The 21,719-nt window shown below is 39.9% G+C and overlaps 4 protein-coding genes and 1 pseudogene across 9 annotated transcripts; all 5 read left to right on the top strand.

The window, feature by feature from the left end:
- The first annotated feature begins 1,538 nt into the window (after positions 1 to 1,538).
- Positions 1,539 to 3,653, top strand: LOC101072752 (uncharacterized; annotated as a pseudogene).
- Positions 3,654 to 6,294: 2,641 nt separating this feature from the next.
- On the top strand, positions 6,295 to 8,672 carry LOC101072975 (uncharacterized). The gene is made up of 6 exons (XM_003979576.3): positions 6,295 to 6,375; positions 6,519 to 6,872; positions 6,950 to 6,991; positions 7,090 to 7,200; positions 7,276 to 7,310; positions 7,649 to 8,672. The coding sequence occupies exons 1-6, from the start codon at positions 6,333 to 6,335 to the stop codon at positions 7,769 to 7,771; spliced, it is 708 nt and encodes a 235-aa protein (XP_003979625.2). The 5' UTR covers positions 6,295 to 6,332; the 3' UTR covers positions 7,772 to 8,672.
- A 137-nt stretch (positions 8,673 to 8,809) lies between these two features.
- On the top strand, positions 8,810 to 12,011 carry LOC105419087 (uncharacterized). 6 transcript variants are annotated; one of them, XM_029840821.1, is made up of 9 exons: positions 8,810 to 8,861; positions 9,524 to 9,726; positions 9,870 to 10,223; positions 10,301 to 10,342; positions 10,439 to 10,549; positions 10,625 to 10,660; positions 10,752 to 10,829; positions 10,907 to 10,956; positions 11,494 to 12,011. In XM_029840821.1, the coding sequence occupies exons 2-9, from the start codon at positions 9,582 to 9,584 to the stop codon at positions 11,518 to 11,520; spliced, it is 843 nt and encodes a 280-aa protein (XP_029696681.1). In that variant the 5' UTR covers positions 8,810 to 8,861; positions 9,524 to 9,581; the 3' UTR covers positions 11,521 to 12,011. The 6 variants fall into 6 exon arrangements, 5 of the variants coding, with proteins under 5 accessions (XP_029696681.1, XP_029696683.1, XP_029696680.1 ...); XM_029840823.1 differs by lacking the exon at positions 9,524 to 9,726 and having other exon boundaries at positions 8,818 to 8,861; XR_003889358.1 differs by lacking the exon at positions 8,810 to 8,861 and having other exon boundaries at positions 9,037 to 9,726; positions 10,729 to 10,829; positions 11,494 to 11,513.
- Positions 12,012 to 15,466: 3,455 nt separating this feature from the next.
- Positions 15,467 to 16,700, top strand: LOC101067077 (uncharacterized). The gene is made up of 6 exons (XM_029840405.1): positions 15,467 to 15,523; positions 15,606 to 15,947; positions 16,018 to 16,059; positions 16,165 to 16,266; positions 16,357 to 16,391; positions 16,481 to 16,700. The coding sequence occupies exons 1-6, from the start codon at positions 15,484 to 15,486 to the stop codon at positions 16,607 to 16,609; spliced, it is 690 nt and encodes a 229-aa protein (XP_029696265.1). The 5' UTR covers positions 15,467 to 15,483; the 3' UTR covers positions 16,610 to 16,700.
- A 1,898-nt stretch (positions 16,701 to 18,598) lies between these two features.
- LOC101076419 (uncharacterized) lies at positions 18,599 to 21,126 on the top strand. Its single transcript, XM_029840404.1, has 6 exons — positions 18,599 to 18,723; positions 19,275 to 19,424; positions 19,519 to 19,857; positions 19,973 to 20,083; positions 20,172 to 20,194; positions 20,835 to 21,126. Exons 2-6 carry the CDS (start codon positions 19,313 to 19,315, stop codon positions 20,979 to 20,981), a joined length of 732 nt encoding a protein of 243 aa, XP_029696264.1. The 5' UTR covers positions 18,599 to 18,723; positions 19,275 to 19,312; the 3' UTR covers positions 20,982 to 21,126.
- Positions 21,127 to 21,719: the final 593 nt, after the last annotated feature.

The raw sequence follows: 21,719 nt of genomic DNA, 5'->3' as shown, positions 1-21,719 counted from the left end.
GGTGAGATACGGTAGCTGGAGAACCAGGAATCCAGGTCCACTACTATCATGCTGAGTTTGTCCCGTGCTGCGGTGTGAGGTGAGTGTCACTGGTCAGAAGACATTCAGCTCCCTGGGAGGATTCTTCTTAAGAACTGGGATGATGCATGTCTTCCACAATGTCTTTACACATTGACATACATATACCTGCATCCCCCCATGCACACAACCTCACAAAACAACAAACATTTGTATACTTGCACATACTCTCCACATACTTGAACAATCATTGTCTGTACCTTCCATTGCACCACATGATCAATTTGCCATTTAAATCTAATTGATCCAGTGGCCATATGTTTAGTCTGTTCCTAATAGACCCCCAGTTTACAACATTCAAAACAAGCAAAAGTTAGGCTTGATATTTAGCTGAAAATTAATTCAAACTGGCCACTCGGCCATGCTCAATTTATAATGTGTGTTCTGCTGTTGTAGTTTTATTTTATAGAGAAATATTTTAAAACTTGTAACAATACGAAAATGTTTTAGAATGTGTGCGTCAGAATAACACTCAAAGGTTATAAGAAATTAATCAGAAACCCAAGGGCTTAACTTGCAAGACCACAGAAGTCTAACACTGAGAAATACTGTATCTTGTATCCATTGGCTACCTCATCAGTATAATCTATACAGCCACATCATCAGACTACGGCATAGGATGTTGCACAACATAAAACTATTTAAGGCACACCTCAAATATTGACATACAGGAATGTGAAGTTATTGATTGATCTTTGTAAAAAATATGTTTCATAGATTAAAGACTTTTTTATTCATGTAGTGACACCAGTCTGAGTTTGGGGTGATGTTAATTTCACATGAAGTCAAACATAACTATACTATTGCAAACAGGTACCTCTATGATACCATCACGTCAGGACCAATGTAATCACTGTGGGTATACCATGCTGTTTATATAAGGTCACACACGAATCACATCGTAATTTAGTGTGAAAAAAGCTTGAAAAGTAAATGACATGTGGTTTTGAACAGGATGTAGAAGTGTCTGCAGAAGCAGGCATTTGAGATACAAAAAAAACAAAGGCACAGCATGGAGAAGGATGTATATATCAAGGCTTTCTACATTAATTTGAAGTAAAAACACAACAGCCCTCCTCCCATGACACAAGCAATTATAAACGCCTAAAGGAAAGTGGTCAAACAAGTGTTTCATGAAACTAATTACTGAGCATTTACTTGAACCACTGGATCTTTGTCTTGCCATGAACTAGTCCAGCGTGCACTTCCTGCCCAAATGTAGCAAGCCTATGCACCAGCACTCGCACCAATTAAGGGAGAAATGACAGAAAATGGATCGCTAAACGTATTAGTTCTCTCAAGCAAATCTTTCACCTTTATCGGCCAGATTACATGTGATCGTGTTTCCTGTATGTCACACCCTCAAGTCATCTCTGGCTGCCCAATCAGACACAAGCTCTGCATTTATCAGTGTACAAAGAACCAGTCTTCTCTTCACTCTGCCCAACACTTGGAGCAAGATGGCGTCTGCAAAGTTTGTTTTCTGTCTGATGTGCTTAGAGAAAATTGGTGAGGTGAATATATGTATATATTATTAATTGCAAATTTCTTAAGTTCCAAAGTTCAAGAATTAATCTTCCTCCTTTTGTGCTTGCTGTTTGATTTTCTCTTAAACAGCTACAAGGGAATTTTCTCCATCTTTGGATTGGAAGACCAATTTTATCTTGGTCAAACCTGGACAGAACCTGACTTTGCCGTGTCTTCACAGAGATGATGTTTCTACCAAGATCTCTTTGTTTAAACAAATTCTGGGAGAGGCCGAGGCTGATCTGTACGTACTGGATATCAAGTAAACATTGGATATTTGTTAATGACTTCAAAACCAATCCACGTTTCCAAATACATCCTGCTAACAAAGGAGCTTATCTGACAATATCAGATTTGGAGTTATCAGACTCAGCCACCTATTACTGTGTAAATCAGTATTTAACAGTATTTGACTTTCTAGAAGGCTATAAAGTCATTGTAGAGGGTTCAGGGTTGACCATAGATCAGTCAGCATCACAGTCTATCCAAGCAGAAGGTTCCGTGATGCTGAATTGTACAGTACATACTGGGTGGACTTGTGATGGGGATCACACTGTTTACTGGTTCAGAAACTCTGGACAATCTCAACTGGGACTCATGTACAGCCATACAGGCAGGAATAAGCAGTGTGAGAGGAAAACCAACACCTGTTTCTACAGCTTCTCCATGAAGAACCTGAACACTTCTCAGACTGGGACCTACTATTGTGCTGTTGCAGCATGTGGACACATTCTGTTTGGAAATGGAACCAAGCTGGTGTTTGAGGGTGAGCCAGTTTGAAATCATTTTATTCAAAATATTTATACAGGCTGTTAAAGTGCTATACAGATTTGAGCAGATTGTTTTGCATACTTTGCAAAATTAGTTACGCTGTCATGTTTCAAAACGCTAAAGCCAACATCCATTGATTGACCTCATTGTTCCAAAAAAAACAAAACACCCAAAGTGTATCTTAATTCCCTCCATTCATTTGGTTTAAACACAAAGTGATTTATAGCAGTGCAGTGATTTATAGTTAATACTGTAATATAATTTATTTCCAGTTTGAATTCTATATAGACACCACGGCAGCACTTCAACAAACATTTGTGGCCAAAGGTCAACTTTAACAAATATTCTTGTTATTTAAGTATCAGTTCTGTTTATATAGTGTTACTTTATAAAATAATCATAACTGGCATGATGTAAAGGGAGATGACAAATTTTTGAAACGACTTGAATAATTATCTGAAACTGCTTTGTGGATATCACAATTTTTGATGCATCTCGTTACAGATAAAGGAAACCATCTTGTTTTGGTGTATTTCCTGAGTGCGGCCTGGATATTTACCATAATCGTCGTTGTTTTCTTGTCCATTTCAGTATTTATGACAAAAGCAAGAAACAGTCATCACTCTCTGGGTAACTGATGTTATAGATTTTAAATATTCTTAAAAGTAAACTGTGAAGATAACTTAAAAATGTCCTTTTCTGTATTTCCAACAGACTCACAATCAAGGTTCCCAGCCTCATCCACAGCAAATGCAGAGGTGGAGACAATTTTGATTTTTTTTAAGAGTATCTTTGTTTGCACACACACACACACACTCACACTCACACTAATTTAATGTTTTCCACCTGTTGCCAGGGCTATCAAGAGGAAGACAACCTCCATTATGCAGCTTTCAGGGTCAACCAGCCCAACAGATTAAGGAAGGAGAACAGACAGAATAAATGTGTGTACTCTGCTTTGAGGCAGTAGATGTTTTCTTGTTCTTGTTGGCCATGTCAGCAAATGCTATCTTTATATTAGTTTCCTATGTATATTTTTTTTATGGAGGAAAGATTGTACTGTGTTGTTTGCAGTACTTAATTTGTACAGTAGAAAGTATCAGAGCCCAGACAGAGGTGGATCCGGTGACTCAATCGAGGCTAGGAGGTAAAGGACCAAAATTAAATTAAAAATGAATAATATACTACCTACATTGCTCTTTTTTCCCTAAAAAAAAACACTGTATATCAGGACATTGTCACAGCCCCTTTTCTCCAGTTCCCTCCTGTCCCAGTACTTTTCCACTGCCCTGCTCACACCACACCCTCTGATCACCACACCTGCTCTCAGTCACTGATCACACACCTGCCCTCACTCATCAATCAGCTCACCTACCAGTGCATATATTCTCCAGCCTCACACTCACTCAGTGCCAGATTGTTCTTCTGCTTTCATGCGAGACTTTCCAGCGTTGTTTCGCTGCCGGATTACCTGTTACCGACCCTGCCTGTTCCCCGGACAACCTACCTGACTTCTGCCTCAGCGTCTCTGGTTCCTGTCTGCTCACCTGGTTTAGACTTCGCTGCTGCTCGTCCCACTCCCCGAGCCTGCAATCCATAGACTTTGTGCGGGCCCAGAGCCTGAAGAACGGACTATTTCCTGTGTTTCCTGGTCTGCCTGAGTTCCTGTTTGCCCGTGTGTTAATAAAAGTCATTACTATGGTCCAGCTTTCCAGAGTGCTGCATTTGGGTCCTAACTGCACCTGTCACAGACATGTTCATTTTAATTTCACATCCACAGACCACTGATGGGTACAAAGTGTAAAATAACCCCAAAAAAAGTAGTTTGCTGCGATTACTGAAGATCAACCAAAAAGCCAACTGGATGAGACAAACACTCCATCATGTGTTAATGTTACGGTTGGGTTTTTACAGGACCTGAAAGCAGGCAAGAACGCAGTGATTAAAAAGTCCAAAAACTAGTCTTTATTTAACTAAACAAATCAAATTGGCAGTCCTCCTGGACCGCAGGGAAGCAGTCGTTCAATCTTCCGGGGAGCACAGACGGCTCCAGCGCAGAGCCAACATGGGAGTCAGGTTCTGCGCATTGAAAAATCCAGCAGGACAGCGTGGAGACCTCAAACAAGCAGGGAAGACACCAAAACACTCCGATACTGGTAGGCAGGTGCTCCCTCCTTAAATAGGTGGCCTGCCTTCATTTATGCGGGTTACTATAAATACATATGTTTTAGCATTTAAACCAAAGATCTTGTGGTGTTTTAATTTCAAAGGTTTCAGTGGCCAACAGACACCTCTCATCTCTGAAACTAATGAGGTTACAGCAGCACATGAGTGTACAGCAGCTCAAAGAGCAGCTCAAAAAGATTTTTTTAAAAAAGACAAAAGATTCACAATCAAAGATTGTTTAAACGCCACTTAATGATGCATTACCACAGATGGTTCTGATGATGTCATGATCCATTGCTGCAAACAGAAATGGAAGAACTTTAGCATTTCAAGTGTGTGGTTGCTTTGTTTGTGGCTTCTGTCTGTTGATCCACAAGGGCTTGCAGAAGCAGCTCTCAGTATACACCTGGCAGCACTAATGAACCAGCCGCTAATCGATGAGGCCCCACTCTGGGTGGTTAATCAAAAGGCCGGTGGGTCCTGATCATGAAGGATCTTCAGAAGGCTACAATTCTATCGAACTACCAGCTGAGTACAAAATGACAATATGGGAAGTGAAAACAACAGTGATCCAATTGAGTGCTCTGACCTGCAATGTCCAATGTCAAAGAGACAGATCCAAAGAAAAGTGTGTGTGTGTGTGTGTGTGTGTGTGTGTGTGTGTGTGTGTGTGTCTCAGTCTCATTACTGCAACAACCTTCTTTGTGCTTTACCAAACAGGTCCACCCATTCAATTTAGGCGGTTCCAAATTCTGCCACCAGCATCATTAACAGAATCCCCTGCACCAGCCACCTCACTAGTGTTCTACAACAAATTCACTTTCCTACAAATATCCTCCGATCATTTTTAATTTTCTGCTTCCAAAGTTTAAATCCAACAACAACCTAGGCACTCAGTATCTTATCCTTCATGCCAAAATACCTGCCTGTAGTCTCATACCCGCCTACTCCAATAAACTCCAACCTGCTCAGTTGACCACCATGGGGTCTACAGACTTCAGCGGAACACACTCCAGCATGACATACAAATTTTCCATGTCTCACCACATTTAAATCCTGCCTCAAAACTCACCTTTTTCCACCAAGCTTATAACATCTAATTGCCATATTTTCATTTGGGACTAAATGATTTCACTGACTTCACTTTATTTCATATCTCCTTCAAAAATGATCTGTTTTGTGCTTTTGTGTTCTTACTATATATTTATTTTTGCTTTATTGTTGTGTCCATTTATTTCTTTATATAGTTCATAATTGTTGAGAGGTGACCTTTGGTGTTCAGAAAAGGTGGTGTTAACTGAGATGGAAATTTTATGCTGCTGGTGTGAAACAACTTCACTCTTAAAGTACTGTCAAGGATGTAAGGTGAGACGTGAGGTTTACCAACTGGAAAATTTGTCACTGCCTTCCTGTCAACCGTGGTCTTAGATACGAGTTGATAAGTTGAACAATTTTTAAGTAGAATAGTTAAAAATGCACTCATGGCAGCATCCTCCAGGCCACATCTTCATCTAGGTCAAGCAGTTTTTGACAGATGGTCGAGTAAAACCCAACATTATTCATTTCCAATAAACATCAAGTTCTTTTTTTGTTTTGTTTTTAAGTAAAACTAGTACTATATGCAAAAATCTGTTCTGTTTAATCATCATATACTAACATCAGTTACAAATATCTTAAGTATGATGTACAACCTTCGTTGCATTAATATGATAATACCCCACCCATTTCCATCAACGGCCCGTTTGTCACTGATAAAAGTGGCCTGGCTGAGCCACAGTTGTAGAATCACAATGAAGAGGTTGGACTTGTTCACAGCTCTACTCTGCAGTCTGAGTGAGTACGGTCTAGCGATTGCAGTGTTAGCTTTTAAAATCAATCTTTATTTTCAACTCATTAATGGGTTTTCATAGATCTGATTTTGAAATATTGCTGCTTAATGTGACAGCCACTCACAATGAGCCTGTTTTCTGTTTCAGGCTGGATTTTCATCTCAGGCTCTGGCCCTGAGACTGTGGAGGTTCGCCAGGGTGAAGATGTCACCCTGGCCTGTTCCAATACTTCTACAGAGCAAAGTCAGAGCATTTGGTTCAGACTGGTCAACAGAACCAAGCCCAATGCCATCGCATCAATGTTCATCCCTACACAGAAAGCTCTAATCTGCCCTGGATTTGATAAAAGTAAATTTAATATGACTTCCAACATCTCAACTCTTTTTGTTCACATCATGCGAGCAGATTTATCTGATTCTGGACTCTATTTCTGTGGAATATACACACACAAATGTATTGAACTCTCTGCGGTGACATTTTTAAATGTTACACAATTTCAAGGTAAGATTATTATCTATTGTCTTAGTTGTTTTTCTAATAAGAGAAGAGAATTTTGATCACATCTTTTTTTGTTAAAGATGGTGAAGATGACAAGTTAAATGATCTCAACGAATCTCAGAGTAAGATTTGTTTTAGAGGTTCTCTTTTCAGATTTCTTTGGAGAAAGTAATTTTACTTGAAAACATTTAAAGGCCTTTTACCTTTTATTTAATTTCAGACCAGTGCAGTGACAGTTCACCAAAACTAAATATTATTTTGAGTGGTCTTTGCATTCTCCTCACAATAATCATCATCGCTCTGGCATTCAAAGTCAAAAACCTCAAGAGTGGTAGGTTACACCCTATAATTGTTTAATCCAAGCTAAAATACTTGCTTTTAAACACATTTTTATCTCTTGCCATAGCTGTGAGAAATGTCCCACAGCAAGAGGCAATCAAGGTAAGCCCATTTATCATTGAAAAACTTGCCATTGAAGTATGCAGTGCATTGGTTTTAAGAATCCACTCGACCTGATTTTGCAGCAAATAGTTTGTTTTTAAATCACCACAATGCAATTTGTTTTTGTTTTTTCCCCCGCTCAATAAGACAACTTCAGCCCATGCTGTTGCTTCTTGTTACAGTTAAATGAGTCCCAAAAAGTTGATATTTTAAACACAATAACTGACCTGCAAGTCAGTCATTGTGTTTAAAAACAGTTCGAGTAAAGTGACTTTATTTGAACACAGCCGTTACTGCACTCATTACTTATGTGTAAATAAAAATCCTGTGATTTACAGGATTTGGGCTTGGATAACATCAACTACGCAGCTCTTACATTTCGGCCAAAGCCGAAGAGAAACCTCACACGTGCATCAAAGAGTGAGCAGGAACCAACTGTCATTTATGCAGCCACCAGATGAACTGTAGCTTCAACTGGGATCAGTTTTCATGTCAATCTGAACATGATTTATAATGTATGTGCAAATGCTGTAGCGAGTCAAAAAGCTACCATGTTTATCTCGTTAGGTATGTTTCTTAGGTGGAATGTTTGTCTTTGCTTCTATAATGGCCGAGGGAGACGCACCACTAGTGTGTCACAGGAAGCGGCCAACTTTCATTTTTCTATTGCGACATTTTGTGTTTTACAATAAGGTCATCAACAAGAAACCTGCAGTGAATTAAATAATGGCATGCATGAGTGGAAAAAATGAACCATCTCATAGGAAGGACAACATGGAACACAAGTGACAGAATGCACCATGAAAACCTGAATAACTTCTAACAGTTATCCAGAGACTAGCCATCTGTGTGCCTAGATCAGGCCTGGCCGAGCCGCATGCGGCTTTTGCCTGGTTTCATGCGGCTCTAACGTTCATATCGAAGTTTGGGTTTGTGTTTTTTTAATGTGCGTGTTCGTTTGGCTTGAGTTCAATACGGTACGTTCGCCAAAAGCGCATGCGCGTTAGATGAAAATACCGCAAAGTTTCTCAGTAGGGACGAGATCTTTTGAGTAAATAATTAGTGTCAAGTTCGCCTTCAAAATGGCAGGAAAAAATGCACAGCCAAACGAGAAAACCTGCACGGAAGCTTCGTGACTCGCTTCCGTGATCTACAATTGAAAAGGGCACCGATTGCATTCCTCGCTGCCCCTTTTAATGTGGAGACGCACGGTTTGAAAGCCCCGCTAGTCACAGGTTAGGCTGCAGCTGAGTTGGAGATGATCAATCTTTGTGAGGAGCACCAACTGAAACCTGCTTTAAGGGAAGGGGCCACTGAGTTCTGGAAAAGTGTGCCAATGGAAAAATACCCCAATGTCAAACGGGCTGCGCTTTAGATACTGTCAATATTTGAGTCAACATACGTCTGCGAGTCTGTGTTTTCTACCCTGAAACACGTGAAATCAAAGCATCGATCTGTTCTGACTGCGTGGCAGCAACTGAATACAAGCCAGATTTGAAGAGGATTGTTCAAAGCAAGGAATGCCAGAAGTCCCACAAAGCAACATGCATAGTAAGAGAAAAAAAGATATTTTAATTATTATATTTTTGTTTGTGGACTTAGTTGAATTGAGAGTTTGTGTGTGTGAGGCAGTGCACACAATGTTCATTGTTGAAAATGACTGGCCCGTGGTCTGTAGAAGTCAAATTCTGTCATTATCATGTTTGTGTGTGACATTTACAATAAATCTGGCTAAGCAGAGGTCTGTGTGTGTGAGGAAGGGATGAGGTGATGTTCATGTGTGCCCACGTGTATGATGTGGCTCTTTGCGGTAACACAGTAAAAAATGACTGGTTGGCCACCCCTGGCCTAGATGTTCATTAGTTTCAGCTCCACTCTCACAATTTCCATGCAAGTGGGGAAAAATGCTTGAAAAACAGGGAGCATTAATTTTCCACAAAATTGGCATAATGATACTTTTCAGGGTGGCTTTAGCCTATATTCTAAGTATCAGTGATAACAGCAACTCAATAACTATAAACCTGAAATACATCTACTTCAATATAAGATAAGATAAAATTAAATTTGAAGAGATAAAAGTTTATTTATCCAATACTGGGAAAATTGTCTCCCCCTCTTCAAGCACGAGTCCCTACCAGAGGCCTGGAAGCTTGTGGGTGCTGCACAATATCTGAGCTGACTATTTGACTTGGTCTTGAAAATTGTATGATCAGAGACAAAGAGACCATAGCGCCTCCTGGAGATCAGCTAAAGGCCTCCATGCTACCATGAATGTTGAAGAACATGCTTGGTTTGCTACCCCACCCATTTCCATCAGCGGCTCCAGTGTCACTGATAAAAGTGGCCTGGCTGAGCCACAGTTGTAGAATCACAATGAAGAGGTTGGACTTGTTCACAGCTCTACTCTGCAGTCTGAGTGAGTACGGTCTAGCGATTGCAGTGTTAGCTTTTAAAATCAATCTTTATTTTCAACTCATTAATGGGTTTTCATAGATCTGATTTTGAAGTATTGCGGCTTAATGTGACAGCCACTCACAATGAGCCTGTTTTCTGTTTCAGGCTGGATTTTCATCTCAGGCTCTGGCCCTGAGACTGTGGAGGTTCGCCAGGGTGAAGATGTCACCCTGGCCTGTTCCAATACTTCTACAGAGCAAGGTCAGAGCATGTGGTTCAGACTGGTCAACAGAACCAAGCCCAATGCCATCGCATCAATGTTCATCCCTACACAGAAAGCTCTAATCTGCCCTGGATTTGATAAAACTAAATTTGAAATGACTTCCAACATCTCAACTCTTTTTGTTCACATCATGCGAGCAGATTTATCTGATTCCGGACTCTATTTCTGTGGAATATACACACACAAATGTATTGAACTCTCTGCGGTGACATTTTTAAATGTTACACAATTTCAAGGTAAGATTATTATCTATTGTCTTACTTGTTTTTGTAATAAGTGAAGAGTATTTTGATCACATCTTTTTTTGTTAAAGATGGTGAAGATGACAAGTTAAACGATCTCAACGAATCTCAGAGTAAGATTTGTTTGAGGTTCACTTTTCAGATTTCTTTGGAGAAAGTAATTTTACTTGAAAACATTTAAAGGCCTTTTACCTTTTATTTAATTTCAGACCAGTGCAGTGACACGTCACCAAAACTAAATATTATTTTGAGTGGTCTTTGCATTCTCCTCACAATAATCATCATCGCTCTGGCATTCAAAGTCAAAAACCCCAAGAGTGGTAGGTTACACCCTATAATTGTTTAATCCAAGCCAAGATACTTGCTTTTAAACACATTTTTATCTCTTGCCATAGCTGTGAGAAATGTCCCACAGCAAGAGGGCAATCAAGGTAAACCCATTATTCATTTAAATTGACTTCCAACATCTCAACTCTTTTTGTTCACATCATGCAAGCAGATTTATCTGATTCTGGACTCTAGACTATTTCTGTGGAATGTACACACACAAATGTATTGAATTCTCTACGGTGACATTTTTAAATGTTACACAATTTCGAGGTAAGATTATTATCTATTGTCTTAGTTGTTGGAGTATATGAAACATATTTTAATCCCATCTTTTTCTTTTCTGAAAGATGGTGAAGATGACAAGTTAAGCAGGACCAGAAGAATGATTCCCACCAAAGTAAGATCTTCTTCTCACTGAACCATTTCAGTTTCATTCATTTACAGTTTCTGCCTCTGCAATATGCTTAAACATTTACTATAGAATTATATCAGTGGCTTCTACAGTATAAATTATTTTTATGGTTGTATTACATTTTACAGAGCTTCTGTACTGTAATTTTGCCTAACTGTGATATCTAAATTGATGTAATGCTGTAAGATAATCAAAATTAAACCTCACTAGTTAACATTTTCTCTACATAGCCTACACCTCTTTCACAGTTACCTTCGACTGATTGTTCCAATTTCTTTTCAAGTCTGTTTAAATATGCAATTCAGCTAGTATCCTCAGTAACATATAATCTTTTAGTAGTCCTCCTTCAAGCCATACAGAACTACTACCGTCAGAGCCTGGCTGGTCTGACTGGGTTTTGGGAGATTTCCATAAGTTTTCTGATTTTGAAGTTATGCAGTTGTAACATGCCATTTCCTGCAGACTTTTACGGGATCTCAACCTTAATGATCTCAACTCTGGAATATCTGTTTTTTTCTGAAGCCTGTAAGGAACAAGACGGCTCTGTGAGACCAGTTGGAAATGCGCATCATTTATTTTCCTGCAAGAAGGGCTGTGAGCTACTGAACAACACCTTCATCATGCTGGTTTGCTGCCAAACTCAATCAAAGCGAAAATACCAAACTACTTCCTGTTTTCAAAGCAAGCGAGTACACTAACTGAGGAGTTGTGAACTTTGAATTGGAGTCATAATTAGTTGGAGACTGATGATGTTTCACAAGATGTTTCAAACCACAAGGCCCAAGAGGTATTCATTTTAAGAAATGGCCTATGTCTGTTTTTCTTGTCTTTCTATTTCCTCTCCTTCCCCAATTGTACTCACCTGTCACCTCCTATCAGCAGGGGTGTAAAAACCCACTTTCCCTTCCTTTTTGTGGAAGATTGTTTTAAAATCTACAAACTATTGCTCTCCAGGGTTATCCTTGATTTGGACTTGCCTGTCTGTTCTGAGTGATTACATGATAACAACCTTTGGCTTAATAAAGTTATTTTACAAACCACTCATTTTTTTCCATTGGAGTCCATCTTATCAGCAGAATTCATTCCTCCTATTAGATTTCACATCTGACCTAGTTTACAAGAGCTTTCTTTTTTCAATATCCCGCATGCCGATTTGGACTTGTCCATCTGTTCCGTCTGATCTCCTCAAAAGAACCTTTGGCTGAATAAAGCTTTTCTTTTCTTGAAATCAGTCATGTTTTCTACACTGCTCAAAAAAAATTAGAGGAACACTTTTTAATCAGAGTATAGCAACCTATCAGTCAAACTTCTGGGATATTGATCTGGTCAGTTAAGTGGCAGAGGGGGTTGTTAATCAGTTTCTGCTGCTTTGTTGTTAATGAAATCAACAACAGGTGCATCAGAGGGGTAACATGGAGACGGCCCCCAAAACAGGAATGGCTTTCCAGGTTGAGGTTGATACTTTTTTTCCCTCCTCATCTCTTTTGGCTGATTTTTTCTGACTCACTTACTACTGCTGTAGTTATTCATTTGGCTTGGATCAACATCTCTGTTGATAGCATGGTGCGGTACCTGGACGCTACAGAGGTTGCACAAGTAGTCCAACTCCTCCAGGGTGGCACATCAATACGTGCCGTTGCAAGAAGGTTTGCTGTGTCTCCCAGCACAGTCTCAAGAGCATGGAGGAGATTCCAGGAGACAGGTAGTTACTCCAGTAGAGCTGGACAGGGCCGTAGAAGGTCCTTAAACCTTCGGCAGGATCGGTATCTGCTCCTTTGTGCAAGGAGGAACAGGATGAACACTGCCAGAGCCCTACAAAATGACCTCCAGCAGGCCACTGGTGCGAATGTTTCTGACCAAACAATCAGAAAAAGGCTTCATGTGGGTGGCCTGAGGGCCCGACGTCCTGTAGTGGGCCCTTTGCTCACTGCCCAGCACCGTGGAACTCGATTGGCATTTGCCATAGACCACCAGAATTGGCAACTACGCCACTGGTGCCCTGTGCTCTTCACCGATGAGAGCAGGTTCAACCTGAGCACATGCAACAGATGTGAAAGCGTCTGCAGATGCCGTGGAGAACATTATGCTGCCTGCAACATCATTCAGCATGACCGGTTTGGTGGTGGGTCAGTGATGCTGGTGCAGTGGGACCTGGGTTCCTCCTGGTCCACGACAATGCCCGACCTCATGTGGCTAGAGTATGCAGGCAGTTCCTGGAGGATGAAGGAATTGATGCCAATGACTGGCCCCCACGTTCACCTGACCTAAACCCAATAGAACACCTCTGGGACATTATGTTTAGGTCCATCCGGCGCCACCAGGTTAATCTTCAGACTGTCCAGGAGCTCAGTGATGCCCTGGGTCAGATCTGGGAGGAGATCCCCCAGGACACCATTTGCCGTCTCATTAGGAGCCCCGACATTGTCAGGCATGCGTACAAGCACGTGGGGGCCACACAAACTACTGAGAATCATTGTGAGTTGCTACAATGACATTTTGGCAAAATGGACCACTCTGCTGCATCATTTTTTCACTTTTATTTTTGGGGTGTCTTTGATTTCCCCCCTCTATAGGGTGATCATTTTCATTTATATCAAATTATGTGGCATCATTTTGTTACTAATACATCACAATACATTACTCCTGCATTGACCTGCACTATTTCTTACTATTTATATATATACTGTATATATGTCTTATTTTATTTATCTTATTCTAGTGTTGTCTTCTTTATGTTGAATGTCGCAGCGTCACACCAAGACAAATTCCTAGCTTGTGTAATACTGTGTATTACATGAACAATGGCAATAAATCTGCTTCTGATTCTGATCTGATCTGACCTACTTTTTTTTTTATTATCAGGAAAGAGATTCAAGATCATTCCCCCATCCTTTAGATCTGATGTGTTTTCAAAGTGTTCCTCTAATTTTGGGAGCAATGTCTCTACCCCCCAGGGGGAGCCCAGACATCCTATGGAGGAAGCTTACAGATAAAAGCGGCGGTTTCACTTTTGATGAACAACTGATCCATAGTATCAGGAATTCATGAGCTAGTTTTTCCAGCTATCAATGTTAGCATGTATGGGTTAGGCAAGGGGCAGTCACCCTTGCATTTGTTCTTTAATAATGTCCTCTTGTGCATTTTGTTAAGCTTCACCTATGACCTGCACCTAAAAAAAACTTAAACGGCAGAGCTCCCAAATGAATTTGACCATGATAACTTCAACGAGAAGGGAGGGGGAAAAAAGCATAATCAAGACAGGCTTCAACTTAGCATGCTGTGCATGCTTGTGGAAAAAAACACAAACACAAATTTCCTCTGCACACTATCCACCACGTATTTTAGATGCATTCAAAAGAAAGTGTGTGTGGCAGTCTGCTTAAAAAAAAGTTGACAGCAACAGAAAATTTCTGATACCGTTTCTAAGCATGCATTGTCTTGGAAAAAGAAGGTGTGAAACTAAAGAGCAACCGATCAGAGACTGGTTTCCTGCTGTATCAGAGAGCTAGCCACCAATACCAATGTGGCTGGAAAAACATTAGCACCTTTCAGTGGTCTCTCTATAGCACCCTTCACTTTATATATACTGACTGCAGGTTTTGAACAAAACTAAACTGAAATTTTAAAGCTCGTTATTTATAATCCAATATGATTTAAATATGACATGGTAGAGCTGTGATTTTTCTGATCAAACTGAATTGCATTCAAAACAGCGATACGCCTAAAGGTGGAACCTTTGCAATCCTGATGTTCTCAGCTCACATGCGCAGTAATGTACAGCCATAGCTGCAGTCATATTGGATTACAGATGGGTTTCCTCAGTTCCTCTGTTAAATCTCTTCACATCTGAGGAGTGAAGCCTTCTGAGAATGCTGATGGTATATTGCAACAGCTTGCCTGGTTGTTATTTATTTAATTGTTATCATTTACGTTAAGTTAATGACTGCATTCTCCATGTTGTTTTTAAAGCAATTTTTATAATACAAGCACAATATCAATTATCTCATTTACGTTGTGGTGGTGGATTTTACTTGTAATGCCACACGATGTATTATTATGCACTGTTCACCTGTGTTCTACTCCCTTCTCTCAGATTAAAGGCAGTCACATGGCTCAACCACACAGCTCCTCCACTGCAGTTGCCTCTGTTCCCTACTCTGCGTGATAATTCTTTCTTTATAATACTGATAATTTTGAGATAGTAGCATGGCCAATGTGCTTCTTTTACTGTCTTGCCATTCTGTTCAACATCCTATATCTGGTTCTACCTACGGGATAAATAGGTTATTTCATTCAGAAAGTTCAAAAATGCATTATTACATGTATTTCAGAGTTGCTTATTTTGTTATTAAGGTCATTTTAAAAGATATGGTATGTGATTTTTTTATTATTTTTTTTAATTTGTATTCAATGTGTTGTATTTGACATGTTTGAAACAACAGCACCGCCTCCTCACACTGAAAGTGCATGAAGGGGCCACAGTTAAGTTGTTGGACATCGTTGAGCAACAGCATGAAGCGCCTGGTCGCCTTACTGAGTATCTGTGCCCTCGGTGAGTATTGATCTTGAATTTTGTTTAGACTATTTACTGATAAACGTGTTTACTGCCTGTGCTCGTGCTCCCGTCACTTCAGCCAGGGTTTCTGTCTCAGCGCTCCGCGTTAAGACCGTGGACTCACAGCCAGGAAAAGAAGCAACGCTAACCTGCTCCAGAATTTGTCAGCAGAGTTGCCTGACTTTCTGGTTCAAATGGGTCAGTGGAACCAATGCTGTCTGCGTCTCTGTCATGATCGAAGATGGGGCCAAACCTGGATACTGCGAAGGCTACAAAAGTGGAAAATTTGTAATGGGAGTTACAAATTCCTCCGTCTTTCTCAACATCACTCAAGTGGATGTGTCTGACTCAGGATCTTACTTCTGTGGGTTTTACACAGAAGGACTTCTGTATTTTACAGGAGTGCAATTGAATATTAAGGGTAAGATGATGTCTAAAGAATTCCCCAACTGATAAATTGGAAGCTGAATGTGTCTTCATTTATTTAAAAGGGGACAACGAATCATATGAAAAGGACAACCACACCCATGGTGGTAAGATTTCCATTAAGAAAAAAATCTTGCTAACGAATGGATTGTCAAGCACATGAATTATCAAATGGAAAGGAAAAGATTAATCATTTATCAACTGTCTTCCAGAAAAACTTGACAGTCTTCCAATGATATGTATGGGCTGTCTCTCCACCTTCCTTCTGATGATCATTATTGGCTTGATTGTGAAACTGAGGAAACTTCAGAGAGGTTTTTTTTTTTTTTGCTCTTGCTGAAAAGCATTTCAAATTCATTTTGCTAGCAATGTGCTAAACTCCAGTTGTGATGCTTCTGTAACAGCTCATAAACCCCAAAAGACTCCTACAACATTGGAGGTAAGTCAGAGTTTATTGTTTTTTTGGGCTCAATCAACCACCCAGAGATAATAATCATCAAGAACTATAACAATCCTCTCTTTTTGTAGAGGAACGATTTTGAGGAGATCGAGGAGTTAAAATATGCAACAGTAGCTTTTCAACCAAAACAAGGAAGACAAAGAAGAGATGCAGAACCAAATGTTATTTATTCGGCTACCAGACTCAACAGGAATTAATGCTGCATCATGTTTGCCTACAGTCTCTCTGACAGACTGGAAATTTCTCAATAAAGATGATTTGTTCATTCATTGAACAACATACTGGAAACATCTTGTCGTCCTGTAGTCCACTTGGCATTTATTGGCAACTTGATTGATCGTCCGGCACACCTTGGGCTGTTAAGGTGTCCTGAGGCCTACCTTACCATCTGAAGTTGGTCATGCTGAATGATGTTGAGACCAAGTTTCCACAAAGTGTCTTCTCTAATCTAACCCCAATGTTTTTCTTAATTTATTTCTCTATGCCTTTAGACCTTGGCTATTGTGTAAGCCAGGGGTGCCCAAACTACGGCCCGTGGGCCAAGTGCGGCCCTTGGTCCATTTTTAATTTTAATTTTTCCGCAAGACATTTTATAAATAGAATAGAATATGGCCCGCACTTCAACTTTTGCTTGTGTGTTGCACTTCTTAGTTTTAACACCAGAGGGAGCTACTGTTGACATCAAGGCAGTTGCTCTACCAGGGACAAACCCTGCTTTAGCGCACCACTTTCTTATTTGTTTTTCTTGCTAACCCAGAGTACACACCGCTGTCCAAAGCACACACACTGTACATGCAAAAGCAGCTCATCTCATCTGATGCAGATTTACTCCTTGATCAAGTGACATTTGTCCGGATTTTTGGCATGACCTGATTATTGAGAATCTACACAGACATCTTAAATAACAAGCTTGAAATTTACCAGTTACATTTTCCCCTTTGTTTTTTTCTCTGGACTGTAAATCCTCTGTCTAAGAAGAAATCTGAGGCCGCTGTTCTGGGAATGAGCTACCAAAGCTTTTTCTGAATAACTCATTAAAGAGCCATTTATGGAAAGCTGTGTTGAAGGCAGTTTTGTCTTTAATTATATTCAACAATAACATATTTGACCACTTTTAATTAATTATTCTAACTTTAGTACACTAAAGTTAAGGCGATATACCTAATTTCTAGTAAGTGGCCTAGCCCCTCTTATATTTTTATGTACTGTATGTGGCACGTTTGGACACCCCTGGTGTAAGCAATGCTTTCTGTCTCATATGTTAGATGCAGCTGCACCAGAAAGTTTTCTATCTGAAATTGTTTAAAATGACCTAAACAGCAAATAGGTATATATTGGGTAGTGCATGATACATTCAATAGACAGCTTCCGGAGTCATCCAGGGTGATGCTTCACTGGAGGTTCCAGAGTGTTTAAAAGTAGAATGGGTGCCTGCTGTGGAACCAGCTCCTTGTCCAAAGACACTGACACCTTCTCTACTTTAGATTAAGATTAAACTTTCCACTCTGATCCCACATGTGAATCTGGTCCTGTTTTTCTTCCTGTTATTATTGCTTGTTTGGGGGTCAGATATACAGGGTTTTTCTGTAAAGCACCGAGAGTCTGTAACAAATTCTGTAAACAAATAAAGCTGAATTGAACTGAAATGAATTGACATTTATGGCAAAAGGTTCCGATTTAGGGTTTGTCCTGCTTTTGGATGGGATTTCTCTCGTTTCACTGTGCAAGAGCGTTGAAAGGAGAGCACACACGGTTGGCAACAGGAAACATGAAAAGATCGCTATCAGTGTGGGATAACACGGTAAATAAAATAAACACAGAAACTAACTACAAAAAAAAAGCACTTGGAGAGGACAGACCTCCACCAAGCAGGTCATTTCCTCATTGCCAACATGTCCTGAAAATTTCATTAAAATGAAACTCTTTAGCAAGACAAACTGCTGCTATCATTTAACCTCCTTAGCAAAGTTAACAAATGGCACTGGGACGTTCACTAAATTATCAATTGCTTAATGAACACACTAAAATAACATGTCCCTGCACAGACCTACGCCTCTTAATTGTCATCACGAGACAAGCTCAACAGGGGGATCTGTTGTACTGCTGCATCAGCTAGTGAATGACCAGCCGGTTCTCTTAAGGCACCGTTGAACAACATCAGTTGAAGGAATAAGAGAGTTCAACAGCTGTTTCTCATTTTCTGACAAAAAAAAAATGACAGCAGCCTTTTCTTTTGCAAGTCATTAGGAAGATCTGCATGTTGTTTGGCTTCTTCTGGATCCTAGATGTCTGGGGAAGAGTGCCCAAAAAGGTAGATGAAACTAAATTAAAACAAAAGGTTAACAGCTTAGCCAGCAAGTGTGGTGGAGGTTGTAACCCAGGTTTTACCAGGATTTTGATGTTGTGATGGGAACCACTCGCCATTCTTTCAATCATGCCTTCCATCATTTCTACTGCTGAAGCTGGCTGAGGTGAAATGCATTGTGGGGTTCTTAGATGTCCCACAAGTCACGTCTGATGCAAACTTGATAATAAAGGGCAGAGCAATTACATTTCCAGGAAATTGTGAGTGTACTTGGCACCTTGCAGACTTAGCAACAGTAGTTTAATGGCTACTGATGGAGTTTTACAGGATTTATCTTGAGAAACAGCAAAAGTTCGAAGGTGGGATTGGCTTAACAGCCATCATGACTAATGGTAGCTACAAAAGATAACCTGCAGATGTTTAGTCCAGTTAAATTGTGCCCCTCTATACGTCAAAGCTGGCAGTGTTCCAAGTTCCAGATTGACTAAAATATAATATCAATAATGTGGTACAATAATAACATTTTCAGGGTTTCATAAAAGCATTTATATTGTCAGTCTGAGCAGATAGAAGAAAAGAACAGCCCAACCTCCTCATGACGCACAACCACTTTTACTGTAGCACCGTTCAGTTCCTGTATCACTTCAGTCCTCCTGGTAGAACAATGACCAACATCACTTTGATAACAGCTTTGATCTCAACATTCAGTAAGTTTAAATATTTGTTCTCTTGAATGTTCATTCTTATCCTTTTCTTTGCTTAATGTGGATCCAGTTGGATTACGGTGTTTTCTTTTCTCAGTGTCTTTCTCAGCCTGTACTTTTCACACTGCATGTGTTGAGGTCGGTGACGACATCAGTCTGCAGTGCACCAACTTCTCCATCGGACCATTAAATATTTTCTGGTTCAAATTGACCGACGGTTCCGACGCCAGCAACGTCGCCTCAATGAGCAGGCCCGATTCTGAAGTCAGACTCTATGAAAGGTTCCAAAATGGAAAATTTAACATGTCGTCCAATTCCACCACCCTTATACTCACGATCAAAGGAGTGGATTTCTCTGACTCGGGGTTGTACTTTTGTGGCTATAGAGAAAATAGATACCCAGTAATTTGCAGTGCAACATCTCTTATGGTTAAAGGTAAGATTGCTTTACATTGATTTTATCTTCCAATAGAATACCACACAGACGTGTGCTTTACAAGAGCTGTCAAAACAATTTTTTAAAAATCATTATATTTAATCACCTCTCGTAGAAAAATCTAATGGAGGAATAATGGTGATACCGCTTATTTTGGGCGCTCTGATAACTGCCCTGATTGGAGTCATCACTGGTCTAGTTGTCAAAATCTGGAAGCTTCAGATAGGTACTTAGGATCTTTTGGGTTGATTTGGTCTGTATTTCCTAATATTTTTTTAACCAATTTTCTGATTTCTTTCATGGTACTTCTAAAGACAGCACTGCCACGACAAATGAGGTAATTTCAGACAATTTAGTAATTTTTAAATGCTATCTGCTTCAATTAGACTACAATTTAAAGCAAAAATGTATTAATTGGTTTAAATGTAAACTTAATCATAAGTATTTCTCTTGGAAGGTAACTAAAAGATAACAAATCATTTGTAATTTTTTACTGATTAAGGTGTTATATTCACCGATTATATTAGTGCAGCTACACAATGTAGCATTGCTCAGATGTATCAGCTTTGGAAGGACTGCAACATCTGAAGATCTACTGTAGAACATTAGTCATTACAAAACTGTTATACAAAACTGTTTTTTGGTGGAAACAGACTTTAGTTACAAATAAACGTAGCCACCTTGTGTTTGTTTGTCTTGTCACGTGTCCCTTTACAACAGTACCAGTGGTTTGTTAAAGTTAGCTGAAACCCTTCAAATGTAAGAAGAAATCCATTTTACCTTGATCAGAGGTACTTCAACAGTGCTCTTAGACTGCACCTTGTCAGTTGACGATCCAAGTCACAGGGGATTTGAACCATAGAACCTCAAACGCCCAGCCTGGTCCCCTACAGTCTGAGCTACTCCTATAGTCCATTCTAAAATATTTTGTTCCATAATTCTGCATCATTTTGACCCCCCTAATTTTTTTTTCGCAGGACATGGGCCCTGATGCTTTGAACTATTCATCAATAGAATTGGGCCCTGACTATTCATCAGTAGAATTCCAGAGAGTGAAAAGACGCAGAAGGACTCCACCAAAAAAGGAGCCGGAGTCACACCCTGTGTACGCTGCCACCAGATAAAGCCTGGGACAATCACGCAACGTGGAGCTCTTTTGGGATATTGTTTTTGACGGTTCACAGCTCAAAACAATTTTGTTGTCTTGCGCGTCCTGAAATCTGTTTCAGCTCTGCTGTAAAGTGATAATTAAAAATGCATTTAAAACGAGTCGTCATTTTCCGTAATGGAGAGTTGCACTGCAACTGAAGTGTCAGCCACAGGAAGTTTGGCTTTTTCTGCTCTGCACTGAAGATCTACAACAAAGACCTTCATGTCAAAAAAAGCACAGCAGGTCACATTCAGATTCAGATTCAGATTCAGATTCAGGTCCTTTATTGTCCCACACAGGGAAATTTACAGTGCAACAACAGCAAGAGCACGCAGAGAAAAATAAGATAAAATCGAATAGACTTTGGAATATACAAAGAGGATGTAAACATAAAGAAATGAATACATGCTCAGAATATAAATGTTATGTACTCTGTCGCTTCAAGAATGATACTATAGTGCTACCATTAAGAACAAAAATGATAACGCATTGTTCTCACAGTTGACCCTCAAATCCCCATGTTACTAACCAGTAATAGTACATGGTAGTTAGAATAAAAATGTATACATCTACGCGTTCATGGCCTGATGGGAGTAGTTGCTCTTTTCTTCAGAAAAGAATCAAGTATTGGAGTTTGGGCACCCCTTGAGGATGCATCAAATTCAACTTCCTTCCTGGAAGTGTTTCTGGTATGATCTAGTTTTCCGAGGCC

This window comes from Takifugu rubripes, chromosome 8, assembly GCF_901000725.2.
Source record: "Takifugu rubripes chromosome 8, fTakRub1.2, whole genome shotgun sequence".
In the NCBI taxonomy this organism is placed as follows: Eukaryota; Metazoa; Chordata; class Actinopteri; order Tetraodontiformes; family Tetraodontidae; genus Takifugu; species Takifugu rubripes.
This window is presented reverse-complemented; position numbering and strand designations above follow the sequence as displayed.

Excerpts from the sequence above, each read along its gene's own strand:
- LOC101072975 (XM_003979576.3), top strand. The coding sequence starts at position 6,333 with ATGAAGAGGTTGGACTTGTTCACAGCTCTACTCTGCAGTCTGA. Across the intron at positions 6,376-6,518 it reads AGCTCTACTCTGCAGTCTGA|GCTGGATTTTCATCTCAGGC; the intron begins GTGAGTACGGTC and ends TTTCTGTTTCAG. Across the intron at positions 6,992-7,089 it reads TGATCTCAACGAATCTCAGA|ACCAGTGCAGTGACAGTTCA; the intron begins GTAAGATTTGTT and ends ATTTAATTTCAG.
- LOC105419087 (XM_029840821.1), top strand. The coding sequence starts at position 9,582 with ATGTTGAAGAACATGCTTGGTTTGCTACCCCACCCATTTCCATCAGCG. Across the intron at positions 10,224-10,300 it reads AAATGTTACACAATTTCAAG|ATGGTGAAGATGACAAGTTA; the intron begins GTAAGATTATTA and ends TTTTTGTTAAAG. Across the intron at positions 10,661-10,751 it reads ACAGCAAGAGGGCAATCAAG|ACTATTTCTGTGGAATGTAC; the intron begins GTAAACCCATTA and ends TCTGGACTCTAG.
- LOC101067077 (XM_029840405.1), top strand. The coding sequence starts at position 15,484 with ATGAAGCGCCTGGTCGCCTTACTGAGTATCTGTGCCCTCG. Across the intron at positions 15,524-15,605 it reads ACTGAGTATCTGTGCCCTCG|CCAGGGTTTCTGTCTCAGCG; the intron begins GTGAGTATTGAT and ends CCGTCACTTCAG. Across the intron at positions 16,392-16,480 it reads AGACTCCTACAACATTGGAG|AGGAACGATTTTGAGGAGAT; the intron begins GTAAGTCAGAGT and ends CTCTTTTTGTAG.
- LOC101076419 (XM_029840404.1), top strand. The coding sequence starts at position 19,313 with ATGACGCACAACCACTTTTACTGTAGCACCGTTCAGTTCCTGTATCAC. Across the intron at positions 19,858-19,972 it reads AACATCTCTTATGGTTAAAG|AAAAATCTAATGGAGGAATA; the intron begins GTAAGATTGCTT and ends CACCTCTCGTAG. Across the intron at positions 20,084-20,171 it reads AATCTGGAAGCTTCAGATAG|ACAGCACTGCCACGACAAAT; the intron begins GTACTTAGGATC and ends GTACTTCTAAAG.